Source organism: Dendrobates tinctorius, unplaced genomic scaffold (assembly GCF_039654945.1).
Source record: "Dendrobates tinctorius isolate UK_male_01 unplaced genomic scaffold, ASM3965494v1 ptg000028l, whole genome shotgun sequence".
Taxonomy (NCBI): Eukaryota; Metazoa; Chordata; class Amphibia; order Anura; family Dendrobatidae; genus Dendrobates; species Dendrobates tinctorius.
Genome location: NW_027361696.1, coordinates 82,344,828 through 82,364,401, shown reverse-complemented (window position 1 = coordinate 82,364,401; position 19,574 = coordinate 82,344,828). Strand labels below are relative to the sequence as shown.

Genomic DNA, 19,574 nt, shown 5'->3' with positions numbered 1-19,574 from the left:
TCTTCATCCGGAGGTTTTCAGCAGATTTGTCATTGTTCGGGGACTCCGGATGTGGATCTCATGGCTTCAAGATTAAACAACAAGGTTCTTCAATCCATCGCCCGATCACGCGATCCATGCGCCATCAGTGCGGACGCACTAGTTCTGTCGTGGCTCCAGTTCCGGCTCCCGTACATCTTTCCTCTCTTCCCTTGCTTCCGAGGGTCATCAAGAAGATCAGATCGGAAAGAGTACCAGTGATTCTTGTCGTGCCAGATTGGCCGCGCCGCGCTTGGTACGCAGAACTGATTCAACTAGTCGCCGACGTTCCCTGGCATCTTCTAGATCGTCCGGATCTGCTCTCTCAGGGTCCGTTTGACCACCAGAACTCCGGGGCCCTGTCCTTAACGGCGTGGCCGTTGAATTCTGGATTTAAACAAAGGCTGGGTTTTCTCACGACGTGATTTCCACAATGATAAGTGCTAGGAAGCCTGTGTCCATGCGCATCTATCACCACACCTGGAAAACCTTTTTTCTTGTGGTGCAAGGATCGTGGCTGATTCCCTATGACGTTCTCCATTCCTACTATCTTGGAATTCCTTCAATCCGGACTAACGTCGGGCCTCGCACTTGGTTCCATCAACGGCCAGATCTCAGCCTTGTCAGTGTTATTTCAACGCTGATTTGCCACCAAACCTCAAGTCAGGACATTCCTTCAGGGACTTGCCCATGTGGCGGCTCCTTATAGACGATCATTGGAACCTGGGGACCTTATTGGAACCTGGGGACCTTAACCTGGTTCTTGGAGCCCTACAGTAGGCTCCCTTTGAACCCCTGAACGACGTTCCACTGACTGTTTTCTCTTGGAAGGTGGTCTTTCTAGTGACAATTACGTCAATCCGACGTCTTTCAGAGTCGGCGGCTCTATCCTGCCGCCCTCGGTTCCTGAATTTTCATTAGTACAAGGAAGTCCTCAAGACAGCTCCGTTCTTCCTGCCCAAGGTCGTATCCTCTTTCCACCTCACTGAGGAAATTGTTTTGCCTTTTTGTCCGGCACCAGTCCGTCGTATTGAGGAAGCCCTCCACACTCTGGATGTGGTTAGGGCTCTGAGATGGGACATCTCCCTTCCGCAAGTCAAATGCCCTGTTCATACTTCCAGACGGGCATAAGAAGAGGTTAGCCGCTTCGAAAGCAGCGCTAGCCAGGTGGATCCGCCTCGTGATTCAAGAATCCTATCGGGTCAGGAACGCGCTTGTCCCAGCAGGGATTACGGCACATTCTACCCGCTCAGTGGGCGCCTCTTGGGCCATTCGTCGCCAGGCGGGCAGTATAGGTCTGCAAAGCTGCGACTTGGTCCAGTCTGCATACCTTTCCAAAGCATTACCTGATTCATTCTCAGGCCTCTGCGGATGCAGCGCTTGGCAGACGCATCCTGCAAGCGGCAGTACCTCAGAGTTCAATCGGTACATGGGGTTTTAGCACATGTATGCTTCCCACCCAGGGACTGCTTTAGGACATCCCACGGTCTCTGTGTCCCCCAAGGAGGCGTAGGAGAAATAGGGATTTTTGTGTACTCACCGTAAAATCCTTTTCTCCGAGCCATTCATTGGGGAACACAGCACCCACCCTGTTTAGCATCTTTATGTTGGGACATAGTTATTGTTCAACTGTTTAAGCGCCTACTGCTTTTTCACCGAACTGATGAGATCTCGTCCAGCGAGAGGGTGTATGCTGCAGGGGGGAGGAGTTAACTTTTTCTAGTTTACTTAGTGTCCTCCTAGTGGCAGGAAAGCATAACACCCACGGTCTCTGTGTCCCCCAATGAATGGCTCGGAGAAAAGGATTTTACGGTGAGTACACAAAAATCCCTATTTTTAACTTTATCAAAATGGCGCCAGCGGCGCAGTAGCATATATCTCGTTTCGCCAGCGCCATTTTGCTGCAGCCAAATTTTTTTCTCCAGCAAAATGGTGGTGCATGCACAGTAGTATCAGTCAGAAAACTATAGATGTTACGTTGCCGGCGCCATTTTGATGAAGTTAAATTTTTTTTTTTAATATTCTATGCAGTATGTAAAATTAGAGTCAGGTCAGTGAGGGATCAGTGACCTGTCATAAGCCCATACTGGTGATTAAGCAGAGCACCACATGAAGACCCCCCACAGGCCACCCCGGGGCACGAGCATATCATTAACTCAAAACTGAAAATAAGGGTTACACAACAACCACACGACTGATTTCATCACCCAAAGTATCATTGTAATCAGTATAACAGCGTCGACCCGACACTTGTAGGTTACTGAGCACAATCCTGCTGACAGGTTCCCTTTAATTCCCGTAAAGCACCTGAAAGGTTAACAAACTTGCTGACAGCAGTATTGAATACTGTGAGGATGCAGTTTTTAACATGGTTTCTATTTTTAGGGGTGATACAATATATCGGTCCCCTCAGTCATTTCAAAAGTGAATAGGTTGGTAGGAGGGAAAAAAAAGATCGTATTTGTAAATTTTGTGGAAAAAATTACATTATACTTTAATTTTAACCATTCTAATATTCTAACAAAATAAGAAGGTTTGAAAAATGACGCTGATATAAACTAAACGAGTTAATAAATGACATTTCTCACATGTCTGTTATGTCTGGATTAAGGTTTTAAGAATATAAAGTTTGAAAACGCCTAAACCACCTATGACATACAATTTCGTCACGTCTCATAAAAAAAAAATATGAAGGCTGCTGAGCACCCGAGCCTGCTTCTTACCAGGTAGATGCCAGCTGTGTTGCACAGCCAGCACCTGCCTGTAACTGCAGCGACTAGATCTTGCATCAATCGCTGCACTTAAAGTGAATCTGTTAGCAGAATTTCGCTCAGTAAACTACAGACAGTGTCTTACACTGATTAAAATGATACCTGGGGTGATGAAATCCATCTTGTGGTTCTTGTGTAATCCGTGTTAGAAGTTTTCAGTTAATAATACACCCATGCTTTGGGGTGGGACTGCAGGCAGAGTCTTATCTTCCTGCTCTCAGGCAGAGAAACCAAGGAAAGATCTGTCCACAGGCCTCCCCGAAGCACAAACAGTCTGTGTCGCTCTCTGCCTTTATGAAAAGGAACATGTTTATGCTTCAGGGCAGCCTGTGGGCAGATCTCTCCTTGGTTTCTCTACCTGAGAGCAGTAAGGTAAAACTCTGCCTACAGTCCTGCCCCGGACCACAACCATCTAATTAACTGAAAAGTTCTAACACTGATTACACAACAACCACAGGACAGATTCCTTCACCCCAGGTATCATTTTCATCAGGAACAACGCCAACCTGACAGTGTCTGTAGTTTACTTAGCAAAATCCTGCTGACAGGTTCGCTTTAAACGCAATTGGAAGCATTTGAAGGACATAATTTTTGGACTTGTTACTTAACCAGGTTGTAAGTTTCTATTGAGAAATTTACAATATAATCTTATTTTTCTACAGTCCCCCATCAACAACCCACGAGGAGGCACCTACAGAATCCGAAAACTGTTCGGCTCAGGAAGTAACTAATGGTGAAACTTCTGATACACCTGTAAAAGAAGGTAAGTGTCTGCTGCCATGCTGGGCTGTGTGGGGTGCTGACTGCCATTTTCACCACTGCAAATACACCTGCCAGAAATAGTTTTAATTTTACTAGATGGGTTTACATCAGCCCAAATCAGTACATTTATTATTGGAAGCTTACTATGATTTGAGGTCGGGGTTAGTTTTGAGAATAGCAAAACAACTAGAGTTGATGGGTGACAAGCAAAAAAACAAAACAGGAACGCCGCCACTTGTTTGTCCACGACTAGGATACAATAGTTTATTGATATTTGTTAATGAATAAGAATTTGAAAACAATGAAGAATCCCAAAATTATCTGCACAGCATAATTGTGCATAATTTAAATATCTGGATTGGTTTTATGTAATAATTGTATACAATATTTTGTACAAAATTTTTTTGATTTTTCATTGTTTTTTCAAATTTTTATTTATTTAACAAAATTAATCTATTGAATCCGAACTGTAACTCTACAATTATATATTGGCGTTTTCCTGTATGTCGTCCAGAAACCATGGAAACCTCAACCACACTGGGTGACCCCCAGAAAAGTATAGCAGCCCCACAGTGTTCAGTGGCAGAAACGGGTACAACAACGCCATCGTCCAGCGAACCTGGGGATGAAACCACATGCAGGTTGACGGTAAATGGTGAAACTGCCGAGCCTGTGACGCAAGATGAAACTGTGACAGAAGATACGAACAGGTACCGTAACCATCGTTATACTGTCACCCAGAGTCTTGGGTGCGGACACCACTGATATCACCAGAGGCAGATCAGGGCTACGCATTGCTAGAATATGTGACCACCAGCCGGGGGGTATGCAGTCATAATGGCTCATCAGGTTTCATTACCTTGTAGGGTGGAAGACCGAGCCCCATCTACCTCACAGATGGACAGCATTGCAGAGTCTAAACAACAGAGCTTGGAATTAACAAACGACACTTTAGATAAGAACTCTAATGAAAACCAGACAGAAATCCGGTAAGAAATCTTTGGGATGGAAAAGGGGCCTAAGGAAGGTTTGGTACCTTGGTCATGGTGTTGGATGAGGGTAGAAATAGATGAGAAACTTGCAAACTTTCTGTTCATTTGGCATCCACTCAACTTCTCCTTGCATTTACATAGCTTTTATTAGTGGAAAGTCTATATGTGTAATCTACACCGCTGTAAGGACTCCATGTATCACACATCCTTAATTTTCCTCAGTGTGTCCTTAACAAGCTTTCTCTGTAGCTGCAACTGGAGTTAAAGCCACTGTCTGATATGTCAGTCTCTGTAGATATGTCAGGGCTAATCAACCCTGTCATTGGCCTAAAGGCCCTTTTACATTTAGCGATGCACCAGCGATCCGACGAGCGATCCGACCCGGTCAGGATCGCTGGTGCATCGCTAAATGATCGCGAGTGAGCTTTCATACAGAAAGATCTCACAGCGATGCAGCAGCGACGCAGCACACGATACTTACCTTTCACACACAGCGATCCTGACGTCCTCCCGCTCGCGTCCAGCGTCGCTCGTCTCACACAGCAGGAAGCCCAGCAGGAAGCAGACGACGAGAAATGGAGCCGGCCGATCTCGCGCGATCAGCGATGGACAGCGGGGGAGCTGGTCAGAGGTAAGTATCACACATAGCGATATCGCTATAACGTCACAAAACCAGTGACGTTTTAGCGATATTGCTAGCGATATCGGTATGTGTAAAACCCCCTTTACTGATCCTGCTGAGGGCATGTGCCAGAGCCACTTACAGACAACTACCTGTCTCCAGTGGCAATATGGTGGAATCAGTAGGTGGCCATAGACAATAGATTTGCAATCTCGACAATTTTGGCAGGACTGAGTTGACCATCAAATGTGCACAGAAGCGTCCTGACCCCTTGATGGATCAGTGTTGAGGAGAACCGGGCTGTTTAGTTATGACATTGCCCAATTCGCTCCGTGTACATGGTTCTCGGCAGTGCGAGTCTGGTTCATACAGGATGATGCTCCACCAAGCGAGATGATTTTTTGCACTGAGCAAAAGATCACTTCAGTCTATGGATGAGCACTTTGCTCGTTCATCAGGATTTGGCTGTCTGTTTACACCGCTAAGTAGTCGTGAAACTAGGGTTTTTACCAAACATCCACATGAAATACACTTTCAGATCGACCTTAGCGTTAAAACTTTTTTGGCTTGAAAAATATTTTTAAGTGTTGAAACGTTGCAGACCAGTCTCCTTGGCGGGAAAAAAGATTCATCGTTTTCTCTGTTGCCAGGCTGGGATCCTCTTTCTGTATAACTTTTTAGGATGTTGTCACTGAAGATATAAGTAATGTTGTTTTTTTCTTCCAGGTAAACTTTGTCCCCTAATCTGGCATCAGAAATAATGACTGTACATCCAAAGATCTGCATTAAGTACACACATGGATTTTTCAACCAGGACAAAGACCAAGCCTCTGTCTCCGTACAAGGAAGTATGAGACACAAATCCAGAATCCGTCGTAATCCATTGTGTACGAGAAGATTGTGAAAGCAAGAGACAAACGATACTATTTTTTTTTGCACTGAAAGTTTAATAGCATATATGTGTGTTGCGAATGTATGTACATATATATATGCAGAATATTATATGTACACACATCTATCTCACACTTGCTTTTATATATATTTATATATGAAAGTGGCAACGGTAAAAAAAAAGAAAAACAGGAATTAATGACATTTAAATTATATATAAATTTTATTTTACACTTTTTTTTTTTCTTTTTTCGATGGCAGACGATGCCGCAGACTTAAGCACAACAAGTCGAAGCCAAATTCTTTGTTTTGCTCTTCCCCACTCGGTCTATCACAAAAAAGTAAAATGTAGAAACAGTCTATGCAGATGTGCACACTGCAATGATCGGCCCGCGGACGTAACGCCTCGGCTGGATGATTGCCTTTGTCAGGCTTAGTTGTATAATTGCATCTGATGTCAAATGCCTCTGATTAACACGTCACTTTTTATTTTATTATTGTTATTTTTTTCAATGTCCAATCCCCTTATACGATAATCCACGGCCATCTGATTCTGTTTGCTTAGTTTTCTGTAATGTGGTTACCAAAAAAAATCCTCCTACAATGAAAAAAAAAATCTCCTAAGTTGTTAGATTCTCAGTAATAATATTAGCAGTGCCTTATTGTCATCCCATACACGTGTAACCCATTAAAATGTACTAGGAATGACATTACCCAGTCTATGTGTATATTGTGCATCCTGGAGGTGTTTCCTTCTCTGTAGCGGACTCTGCTCCAGCAGACATTTGCACAGATCCTGCCTTCTGCTTCAGATATTGCTTGAAGGAGCGGTGGTGTATGGTTTACCGGAAGGCTGCAACTAACCTGTCCTCAGCAGGGGCCCCGAACACGGGCACCGTACACCGCCAGCAAATATATTCAATGCGTGCAGGCCAGGGCCGGATCTAGAAATCCCATGTAAAAGGGACCGACCGTAAGCTGGTGGGCGCTATTAATTGTGCAGCGATTTCCGCCCGCACTTGCTAGTTGCAAGTTCTCCTTTTTTTTTTTTTTTTTAGCGATTTTGTCCCATGGCTTGGAGAATAGACAATATAGGTGTCCGAGGTGTAGGAAATGGTGAACGACTGACCAAACCATAATGCAACATTAGGATTTTCTGGTTATAAGGTGTCGGACATTGTATAATAAGGAGAGAATGAAAAAGCCAAAGGTTTTGTCGTGTAACAGAACCGGCCAGGGCTTATTAGAGCATGGTACTCCCATTGACTCCCTAAATTAAGAGGATATGGAAAGCATTGGAGAGATAATATATACTTATATCTTACATATTGTGTGTGTGTGTGTGTGTGTGTGTGTGTGTGTATGTATATATATATATATATATATATATATATATATATATATATATATATATATACACACAATACATAGAATGTGATTTATATATAATTTTTTTTAAATGCAAATATTTTTGCCTAAAAAATGCAAAGAAAGTCTATGGTTTCCTTAAGGGAATCTGAAAGCAGGATCCATCCCCCAACTATTTATATGTGCATGTAGCACTCTCATAGCCAAGTCCAGATTCCTCTGTAACTGAGAGATCAGCGTTTGAACCAATATGCGAATGAGGCTGAAGATCTATGGTAAATCTGTAGCCTCTGTCACTCCAGTTCTATTTCCTGGCCAGAGCTGCTGCCTTCTGCTTGACACCTCTATACTGTGACTTCAGGCAAAGGAGCCGTCAGTCAAGCAGAAGGAGGCGGCACTGGGTGGGGGGAATAGAGCTGGGGTGACAGATGCTTGAGATCTACCATAGTCCTTCAACCTTATTTGCATATCAGTTCAAACACTGATCTCTCAGTGATGGAGGAGCTGACCGGCCATGTAAAAGTATTGCTGGACTTTTCTTTGACAGACCCTGTTTTTAGAATAAGCTCACTGATGTATTCTCTGTTAACTCATTCTGCTGCTGTAGAAGTGAAATTGTAAAAAAAAAAAAAAAATTCCCCAAAGGTATCCATATCCTTTAACTCTTTGTTTTAGCAAACACTTGTCTTCCATAAAATTGCAATTCTGAAAAATCGTCTTATTCTTCTGCTTTGTGATGTTTCCGTTTGCCCCCAGTTGATAAACTGTGTTTGCACAATGCTGACAGTATGAGACTATGGAGCAGGGCCAATCCCATTTCTGTGAACTACAACTCTCAGCAAGCACAGGTAGTCTTTTTGCTGTCAGGACATGCTGGGCGTTGCAATCTCACAGCGCCTTCTGATGTAGGGACATAACTAATTGCCAAAGAAAGGTAATGACCAGGAGGAACAGCAAAACTGATGCTTCAGAATTATTTTTTCGGGGATGTTCTTAGAAGAAAAACAGACTTGTCAGCAGGGCGGCCGAGTCACAAAGACAGTTGTTAGTAAAATATTCCTTATGTTACTGTTAAAGTAGAGCAAAAAGTGAGCGTGGGTGGGCATTTACACAACTGACCTCCTCCAGGGTGGTCGGTGATATGATTTTATGTACTTATCATAAAGCAATAATTTGCATGTCCGTATTAGTCTGGTTTGGGTGGAGATAACCGTACGTACTCGTCTACACAGGCACTTCATGTCCATCATTGACTGGCAGAACGCCATGCACTTACATGCGGTGTGATAGAAAGGACGTTAGACTTCATGCCCTCATCTGCGCCCATCATATGGGGGCTGAGTTCAGTCTCGGTCGTGTGTGCCAGCCTTTACCATTAGTCCCTGTATTAAATGGAGCCATGGTAGGAGCAGTCATTTAGTATTTCGGTAGTCTGCTAATAGCCAATATAAAGAAATAACTATATGCCAATGTAAAATAATACAATATAAAAATATGCCAATATAAAGAAATAAAATGTGAACAATATATTTGATTCCCCAGTTCAAGATCCTTTAAAGTGTAACTATGATTTTGTAAAACATTTTAGATCTTTATAGGTGTTGCCGATTTGGCGAGGTGCTCCTTTTCCTGAAATCCCCACCAATAGGTCAAAACACCTCTAGTTTCCTGCATCAGCTGCACACAGAGCATTGTACCAGCTCAGTACTAAGTCTATGGGCCTGTGCATTTGCTCTTACAGAGCTGTGCAGGAGCTGCTCTCTTCAGAGCAGCGTTTTGACCGACCCGTGGGGATCTCAGCATTTGGACCCCTCACTGATCAGCAGCACTAAGCAGTGGTCTATAACATACAAACATTTTTACAAAATACTGCAAAGTTAGACTGGTTACTGAGACATTAACTTTGCAGTTTGACCATAGTAATTTAAAGATCTATCAGCAGGTTTTTGCTATAGAATCTGAGAGCAGCATAATGTAGTGGCAGAGACCCTGATTCCTGCGATGTGTCACTTACTGGGATGCTTGGTTCAGCTTTGATAGAATCCCTGCTTTTTCTGCCATAATTGCAGCAGTGCTCAGAATGCTGAGCTGTGTATAACTCCGCCCACGCCCCTGATTGGCAGCTTCCTGTGTACACTGTCAGCAAGCTTCCAGTCAGTGGTGGGGGCGGAGTTACACTGATTAGGTAGACTGCCTGGCACGAGACATCTAGTCCTACAGTGATAATCTTGCGCTGATAAAACACTGATTGTACTAAAACTACAGCACATAGCCAAATAAGTGACACATCGCTGGAATCAGACTCTCAGCCCCCTACTATACTCAGACTACATAGTAAAAACGTGCTGACTGATTCTTATCATAGGTGTTTTTTTGTTGTTGTTTTTGTTTTGAAATGTACCTTCCATTGATTTCAATAGAAAAGATTTGTTGTTAGATTCCTATTGAAAAATGAAACTGGGACCTTTTCAGATTTCACATCAGTTTCCTGTAGCCCCAAGTCATGTGAATTTTACAATAGTTTGGAGAAAGCCTTTAATTTTCATCCTGTACAGTATAAGCTATCCTTGTAAGTTTGTGGACCACAGTGACAGTAGGATCACAAGTATTCTTATTGGGTTGATGGGTGTTTTGTTTTTCTTACTTTATATATGTTCAGTTAGTTACAGTGAAAATCGTGACACAATATTTCCTAATATTCTGTTTCTTTTGTTTGAGTGATGGGTTTTTAGAGGTCGTCCACCCAAATGTTTTTGCAAAAATGTGATAAATACTGTAAGAAAGAGCAATATACTTTGTCCCCGATTCATCATTGCCTTTTCCGCCAGGTTTGTGTTTTTGTGCCTTTTTTTTTTTTTTTTTTTTGGTTTTCACCCAGTTCATTCTTCTATTTGCGCCTTTGGAGTTACGGCAAATTTTACCACTTTTGCATAAAAAACTGCAACAATAAATAAGGAAAGCTGACTTTAACCCCCCCTCGCCCCCAAATGATGAACCGGGGCCCTTGACTACCTACATGCCTAATTACCCTTTCTCAGTTCAGGTGTAATTCTGCCTTGAACTGGAAACCTCAGTAATCCTAGAAGGACTGGTTACACTTAAAGGGGTCATCTTTTTCATTTTGCATCCTTTAAATGATGAAAGAGATTTCCCATGATTATTAAAATATATATATATATATATATATATATATATATATATATATATATATATATATATATATAATTTTTTATTTTTTTGACACATCACCCCTTATGTCTGACATTGAAGCACATCCCTTTTGACGTAAATGAGGCCGATTTATTTTAGGTCGGATAGGTGGGCCAGTCTTCAGTACAGACTCCGATACCGGTGGTCATCTTCTGGTTTGTCATCAACAATAGGAGACTGTTCGTTTCAATAGCTAAGCCAGCCCCCTTCACTTTTTATGCATTGGTTGTGATAGAGAAGTGGGCATGTGCCGAGACTAGAGGTCATAGCTGAAAATCAGGCCACTTTTTATACCTGAAGTATACGAGCATATTTTTATTACTATTTTTACTCTTTTTATTTCATTATTTTTTTTATTTGTATTCTTTTTTCCTTTTCTTTTTTCCATTTTATTTTTTTTATTCTTTTTTTATTTATATGTATTTTATGTTTATTTTTATCTTTTTTTTAATATCTTTGTCAATATAATCATTAATATATTCAGCATTTCCATATACTAGCCTGTCTTAAACTATGATTGCACCTCTAGCGGAGAACATTATAGTGATTCGAATTGCATTAGTATTTTTTTTCATAACCCCGAGCGCACCTTTAAGACCATGTATAATAATATAAAACTCCTTTTCTGGGTCGCAGAATGCATAGTAATTTATGCTTTATGTCTCCCATCATTGACTTAATGCAGAAAAGGGATAAATAAGACAGGGGAGCTGAAGTCGACTTCAGTATTTTAGATTTTCTAACAGTTTTGTTTTTTTTTTATTAGTTTTCTATTTGTCATAAAGCAATCAGCATTTTTAATTTGAATGTGCCTTTCACTGGCCCGATGTGGTTGGTGCATGTTTACTGTCCTCGTTACACTTCTAAATAAAAAAAAAAATTAAAATAAAAAAAAAAAGTAATGGTACAAGAGGAAACGAGGTGTAAACTGTGTTCTGTATCCACCTTACTCTCCGATGCCTTCCCGGCATTTTTGTGAAGTCATTATGCCACTTAGCAGCAGCAGGACGTAATTGTTCATTTTTTTAATGAAAAACAAAATGTTAAAAACTTGATTTCGAATTATATCAGATAATTTATATATTTTCTTTTTTTCAACTTTGAGAATATTTTAAATATGTGTCTTTTATTTTTTCTTTTGCTGGAAAGAAAAATAAATTATACATATACTTGCTTACAGTGTATATGTATTTCATGTTTTTTTGTGTGTTGTGTTTAAATGCTTTTTGGGGAAATAATTAAGAACTTTGTATCCAGATGACAATGCATAATTCACCACGGTTGTATTGTAGTAGGACCTGATATAAGGGCACATGCATTTTATACATGGCCCCATAAAATAGGTAAACTAGTGGGTGCTGTTTGGGGGAGGACTCTATACCACGTCCTGTCAGTAAAAGCAGGGGATGCTAATGAACTGATTTGTAAATTGCTATCTGAATAAAGGTTATTAATAATATGCATATTATTAGCAAACATTTCTTTGGCCGAATGCACAGATATTAAATTAAATTCATAAGTTATAGTGAAATAATACGTTGCCACTGCACCCTTTATGGACAAAATGTATGGGGACACCTACACGTTTCAACTGCAGCAGCTTTGATCACGTCTAGTGATGAGCTAACGTGCTGGGAAAAAGTGTCCTCCGAGCATGCTCGAGTGCTAACCGAGTGTCTTTGGCGTTCTCGAAAAATATTTTCCGAGTCCCCACGGCTTTTCGACAGCCACAACATTAGTTTCCGATTATGATCAGCAGCGAATATTGTTTCTGCAACACAGCTGAACGTCATTGGAGTAGAAATGAATGAATATTGTCGGAACCATCATCAAACCGAAATTGAGCATGAATAGGGTACGAATATGGCAAATTCAGATTTGGCGACAGATTCCAAGCATATTTGCTCAACTCTAGTTCTGACTACCCAGGATGATTCCCTGTTGAGAACGACAATGTTTTCGTAGACCAAAAGCTAATTTGACCCAGTTAATTAATTTTTTTGTTAGTTTGCTGAGTGACTGGCAGGCTGTTTAGACTGAACGACTTTTAGGAAATGATAGTTCACGATAATCATGCCGTGTATGTGCCTTTAATCCATTGGCATTAATACTAGTTGGTGCATACTCTTCAGCTATAACAGCTTCCTCTAATCTGAGGATTTCTACAAGATTTGGGAGGCGTCTGTGGGAATTTTTGCCCATTCATCCAGAAAAACATTTGCGAGGTCAGACCCTGATATTGGACTAGAGGTTGGACTCCTAATCACCTTTCTAGTTGGAGATGAGGTTGGGTTCCTGGCTCTATGCAACTAGTCATGTTTTTCACCACCGAACTCCTCCAAACATGTCTGCAGGGACCTTGTGCACTGTGCACAATCATGGAGGACAGAATAGAGTTTTCTCCAAACTGTTCCCACAAAGCTAGAAGCTATAATTGTCCTCAAAACCTTGTGCTAAAGTATAAAGATTTCCATGGAACTAAAGGATTGAGGCTGATCCATGAAAAACAGCCCCATGGCATCATCCTACCTCCAAACTAGGTTGGACACAGTGCAGTCAGGCTGGAAAAGTTCTGGTATTTGTCAAACCCATCTCAGACTCATCCATCAGACGCCTGATAGAGAAGTGTGATCCTTCACTGCATAGAACATGTTTCCTCTGCTCCATAGACCAGGGGCAACAAGCCATACACCACCCCATCTGAAGCTTAATGTAAAGCTTGGATGTGGATGTCCAACCATAGAATCCCACGCCATGAAGATCCAGGCCGGAGGTCAGTTTTTGTTCTGATATCAGAGGAGGTCTGGATTCTTCAGTTAAGGAGTCAGCAGAGCGTTGGTTTACTGCCTTCAGCTCCTCAGCACTTGGCCCCCCTATCTGTAAAATTATTTGGCTGAGTTGCTGCAGTTCCTTCCACTTCTCAGTAATATCACTCACAGGTGATGGAGGAAGATCCAGGAGGAAGAAATGATGATTCTATGAAATGTCATGGACGGACCGCACTGGTATCGTTGAGCTCTGCACCACTGGCCGCTCTGTCACATGGTAGTGAAGGCAGACGAGGAGAGCAGGATGTTATATACTTGGGGTAATGTGGCTGGAATGTTATACACCAATGATGGGGGACAAGGGACCAGACGTTATACATCGGGAAGTCTTGCGGGGGCCAAGGGACTGGACTTCGTGCATCGAGGGCAATGGAACTGAATGTATAACCTGAATTCAATGATTAATAGGTGTGCGCCAATAATTTGTGCATATAGTGTAGTTCTGTTGTAGTTTTTCCATTTTGGAAAAAACTTTCCAGGAATGCACAATTTCCCTATTCCAATTGACATCTGATTGATCTGGGAAATATCAGATTTCACACTATAACCTTTTGACCATTTTTTTTCACGTTATACGGACAATTTATAATTAGGTTTTCCCACTAAATAAATTTTATCACGTAACCACAGGATAGACAATAAAATGATGATGGCCGGGATGCCTGCGGATACAGAGAACAACAGAGAATTTTATGAGGAAATACAGAAGTGGTAACTTTTACTTTGAAGGCCAGACCTGCTGAGGTCCCATTGACGTGGACTTCGAGCTCCAGAAGCTGCTATGGTGAGCTGAATCTATTGCAGACCTAAAGAAAGCCTTAAAATGTGCCCTCATTATGGCCATGTGACTGTGGTAACATATTCGGGTTGATTTAAGGGTTTATCTTATCTGCTCTTCATGTCTAAAGCGAGTTTGCCAGAGGAAACAGATTAGGAAATTTATTTTAAGACCTTCTAAAACTTGATTGTGTCATACAAGACAGATCTTGTGTGAATTTTATTTAGAGGAAGTCCATAAAGAAAGGACTTGTGTTTTTGCATCCAATCCTAGTTTTGGTTATCCTCTAAATCAGGGTTCCCCAACTCAAGGCCCACCAACAGATCATGTTTTCAGGATTTATTTAGTATTGCTCAGGTGATAATTGCTTCACCTGTGCAATACAAAGGAAATCCTGAAAACATGATCTGTTGGTGGGCCTTGAGGACTGGAGTTGGGGAACCCTGCCTAAATCACTGACATCGACATTTAAACACACCGTGATCTAGCCTGGATGTTAGTTTAGGCGCCCATCAGCTCCCCACGATATGATTGCAGGGAGCCAATCAATGGGCTTCTATGATAGCTGGGGGCTTTTTGAATACCCCCGTGCCTTCCAAGTGATCTCTCCTGCGACGTCCAGCTCGTGGCAGGGCAAGATAGTGGAGGCAAGAAATCGATTCCAGATTTAAGTCCTCTATGGGTATGTGCCCATGATCAGTAATTGCTTGTAAGTAAGTCCCCCCAAAAAATAAAGAATTGTAAGCATAAGATACATTTTTAATCAGTGTTCAGAAAAGTCCGATTTAAAATATAAAATGAAGTCGTTCAGTCAACGCCACAGCTGCCTTATTTTTCTTACCATAATGATATTTAAAAAATGAAATAAGCGATCAAAGCATAGTATGTACCCCAACATTGTACATATACAACCATTTTTTGCTAAATTCTAAGTTGTTTTTTTTTTTACCCCAATAAAATAGTAAAAATATTATACTTAGTATCTCTGCAATTGTACTGATCTGGAGAATTAGGAGTCCAATTTATTTTTACACTATAAAAATAAACCTATTGCTATTGAATAGTCGGGAAGATCTGAAACTTTAGATGATTGGGCCATCCCTCTTTGATGACTTGAATGTGACTTAATAATATTTCTCCAAATACTGGAATGTCTTAAAATAATTTTTCGGCAAGCCTGGATGTTTCATGCAGTTTCTTCTATCCAATGTATCATGATAAAATGTAGAAATCTAAGTTCTCTCTCCTTTTGTATTTGGAAGGTGGCTTCTCCCGAACAGGATATGCTCATGAAGTCCTCAACCATCAATCTGCTAATTCTCCGGATTCTCCTGGTTACACCCACACGGTAGAGAATGTGCTCTGATAAGGTGTTATCCCAGTATGCTCGGGTGCTAATTTTGGACATACTCGTAAGAAACGATCAATAGTCCTTTTAGTCGATGCAAATGTATGTTTCCATGTAAAATGAATACCTGATACTTTTATCTATCATGGACTTTGGTAGAAAGCAGCAATAAAAGGATTGCTTAATGGTAATATGAGAAGAACAGAAGAGCTAAATGGAATATTTTATTACTAAGTAGTTAAAAATCTGGCCTTACATGTTCACTCACTCAAGTGTCAGGATTGGCTGATAATACATTTAAATTATAGTTTCATAGTTTTAACGATATCTCCATACTTAGACATTGATCCAGAGGAACGAAAAACCCCATGAGGCATATGCCCAATATTAGGGGAAAAATTCCTTCCCGACTCCACATAAGGTAATCGGACTAGTTCCCTGGATCAACGCCCAGTTACAGAATCTAGTGACCATAATCTGTGATACTTTTTTGAGTAAGGCATCCAGGCTGTATGCTTGAAGCAACCCTGGCAACACAAAAATCAACCTTAGGTTGCAGTATTTTCTGTATGATCCCAATGGTGAGGTGGAACTTCAGAAATGACAGTCGATTTCTCTTCCATTCAGCATTAGGACTATTGGTGACAAATTCTGAATTGGTTCAATCTCCTGACCTGATTTAGTGTTGATTTATAGGAATGTACTGGTAACTGTATACTTTATCTAAATAACAATCATATTTCTGTTAAACGTTCACCTTTTCAATTATTTTTCGTTCCGTGTATCCTCATTGTAGCAGCTGAAAATCAGTGCCGCTTGGTGTGGGATCTGAACATAATCAAACTCCTTCCCCATCTGGCAGCAGATACTTGTTACTTCCGCTACAGAAGGAGTATTCTATACAGTTAGACAGTGAATAGAGAAAGTAGGAATTAGAATGTGTCCCCACCAGTTACACAAGGAATGGGTTGGTAGAATTCTGTATGGGCCTTCTGTGTTTCTGAGAATATTGGTGTTTTCTGAGGACTGTTAAAATTCCATCATCTAATAACCAGGTAGAATTTTCAACATGTATTTGAATTGCCATAAAGAAATATTAAGGTATATTAAGCAGTAAATATTAAGCAGCCTTCATCCAGAAAGCGTTGCAGTAAATGATGAGTCTCTCAATGATGGAAAAGGAAGGACGTGGGACCAAAAACCTCTATCACATTTGTGAGCCTATGGGTCACTCTTTGTAAATAAAAAAAAAAAGTACTCAGAAAGGGGTGACAATTTTGTAGCACTAGAAGGTGTGTAGGAAAATGTCCTCAGATTTTCCACGTTTCCAATAGATTGGATAGACAGACTTTATTACAGCATGTAGACGAGTGAGAACCCTTTACCTGCACAACCGGATGTTTTGTATCCTACCTACTGAAAATTAAAGTTAAAGGTGTGAACAAACATTGAGTGTCATTGGTCTTGAGTAAGAGATCAGGTCAGCCTCTCATTGCAAATGGATTGGAATGGATAAATCAAGAAGGAATGGGAGAGTAGCAACAAGGAATGGTAGAGTAGCTCCAAGCCTGGAAAAAGCAAACAAAATGGTGTTCTCTCCTATGAGATTTGGAAGGGAATGCAGAACGGGAGAGTCTAAGCTGGAGGACTCTCCAGTTTCCCAACGATGGCGGATCTGTCCTGGCAGAACGTTGTTCAACATATCACTGGGAAGCCCTCACCTATGTGCCCACATGATTTATCTCTGCCGCTGTCAAAGTCTTAAAGTTAGCGGTGTATGTTTTAAAAATCACCCAGTTGGGCTGTGACTGCAGCCAAGAGCACACGTGCCCAAGGATGTCTAATGGTCATGCGATTTAATGTCCACCGATTGACCAACCACAGGTGGACGGTGGTTTTGGCAGCAGCGAGAGCTGAGCTGTGTACTTGGATGACCAGCTTTATCAGTAGGATACCCAGGTGTGAAAAATATCAGGTTGGCAATGTCCATGATTTATTAGAGGATTTATTAGTTTGTGTTTTTTACCTTTTATATTGTATGACACTATTACATTTTTATTTATTTCTTAAGTGGATTTCTTACCAAATTTCACAATAAAGAAACATAAGATTTATGTGGTTGGTGTACTTACTTTGATACTCGGTCAGACAGGCCATATAATAGTTTAACCTCAGTCTGCTCCCAGCCATGCCTGATTGAAAAGCTCCTCAGTGTCTCTCCTCCCTGCTGCTGCAGAAATCTCATAGTACACAGTAGAAACTACAGCTGTCAATCAAGGTGGGTAGGAAGAAATTCCGCAGCACCAGAGAAAACGAACATTGAGGAGTTTCTCAATAAGGCTAGGTGGACAGAGATTGTACATTCATTCTGATATAGATTATCAGTCTCATTGGGGACTTTAAGATCTATATGGCATAGCCCCTGTGGTCTCTAGACCAATCTCCAACTATCATTGCATCCGAAACAAAAGTGAAACTCATTGCTAATGAGAAGACACTATTTTTTTTCTGGTCTCCATCTGACAATCACATGGGCAACGGCATGAAGAGGCTTTCATAATGGCACAATCACAGCATTATGGTGTGGGGTGGTATAATGTACGGTAGACATTCCGCTCTAGTCTTCATTCCAGATACACAAACATCTCGGCGTTACATTGATTTGGTTGTTCAACCAATGGTGCTATAATTTTTCCATAGTGGCCCAGGAGCTGTTTGGTAACACAGCAACACCAAACCATATGTTGTTGGTGCTACTGTGAGCAGCCTTCATGGCCTGGGACATCATTGGTTGACAATTGCATAGGAAGCTGCCAGCAGCGGTTTTTGATGATTTGCACTAGTGCATTCAGTGTGGCAGAACCTTCCCCAGATGACTATTAATAACCCCACGGATGGCAGCCGAGGCTGAAAGTGCCGGGATTTCTGCACATGGCGATTATACTCCAGACTCAATAATTTGAGATATTTTGATCATTTTGATTCCGTTTTTCATCATTTGCTTATTAACATGTCTCCATCCTGTGATTTCCATGACTTCACAGTTTCCATGTTGAAGAGCGTAGTTAATAAAATATGCAGTTTGTATTGTGAAATCTGAAGGCTGTTGACCCCTGATGTAAGCCATACCATTTCACAGAATCTTCTTTTTTTTTTTTTTACAGAATGTAAACCGAAAACGGTGTTAACTTTTATGACCTGTGAAACTATTATGATATGTGATGGTGGAGCAATGACTTAAACCCCTTAACATCCAAGCGATTTTTCTTTTTTGCTCGTTTATTTTTTTTCCAAGAGCCATAACTTTTTTATTTTAATGTTGATATATACCCATATGAGGGATGGTTTTTGATGGATGAGATGTAGTTCTGATTGACATCATCAATTTTAGAATGAAAAACAGGGAAAAAAATCCACGTGGGATGAAATTATGAAAAAAATAAAATTCAGTTAGTTTTATTGTGTTCTGTTTTTAGTGTTCATTGGAAACTTCTATAGATTTTTTTTTTAGCTTTAGTGATGAAAAAAAATTCTGAACTTTCTAAACAAAAAATTAAAATAAATTGGTTTGTTTGTAACATTTTAGCTTTTCCATTGATGGAGCTAACTCTTCGAAGTTTCATTTTTTTTTGCATAGCTTAATTTTATTTAAAACATTTTAGAGTAAATAACGCTTTGGTCGTTGCTTATTGTATTTTTTTAGGGAATTGTAGTGCCCAATAACAAATTGCTATTCTGGAATTTTGATTTTTTTTTTTTCCTCATTACATTGTTTATATTTTAATAGATTTTACAGATGTGGCAATATCAGATGTTTATGATTTTTACTTTTATTTTTTGTGGTCCAAAAAAGGTGGATGATTCTAACATTTATATATATTTTTTTAATATTTTTAGAAACGTTTTGCGTTTTATTTTACCCTTACTAGGGTATTGAAAGTCACAGATGGAAATCATGGTCTCCTGTGAAGCTCAGCCTTGGGCTG

The 19,574-nt window shown here is 40.6% G+C and overlaps 1 protein-coding gene across 2 annotated transcripts in view; it reads left to right on the top strand.

Annotated features, from left to right (window-relative positions):
• PPP6R1 (protein phosphatase 6 regulatory subunit 1) overlaps window positions 1-6,769 on the top strand; it is a 105,670-nt gene extending 98,901 nt beyond the window's left edge. For both annotated transcript variants that reach the window (XM_073571088.1, XM_073571087.1), the window contains 4 exons: window positions 3,452-3,552; window positions 4,066-4,261; window positions 4,418-4,540; window positions 5,892-6,769. In XM_073571088.1, the coding sequence (XP_073427189.1) occupies window positions 3,452-3,552; window positions 4,066-4,261; window positions 4,418-4,540; window positions 5,892-5,895 (424 nt within the window). In that variant the 3' untranslated portion in view covers window positions 5,896-6,769. The remainder of the gene's footprint in view (window positions 1-3,451; window positions 3,553-4,065; window positions 4,262-4,417; window positions 4,541-5,891) is intronic.
• Window positions 6,770-19,574: the final 12,805 nt, after the last annotated feature.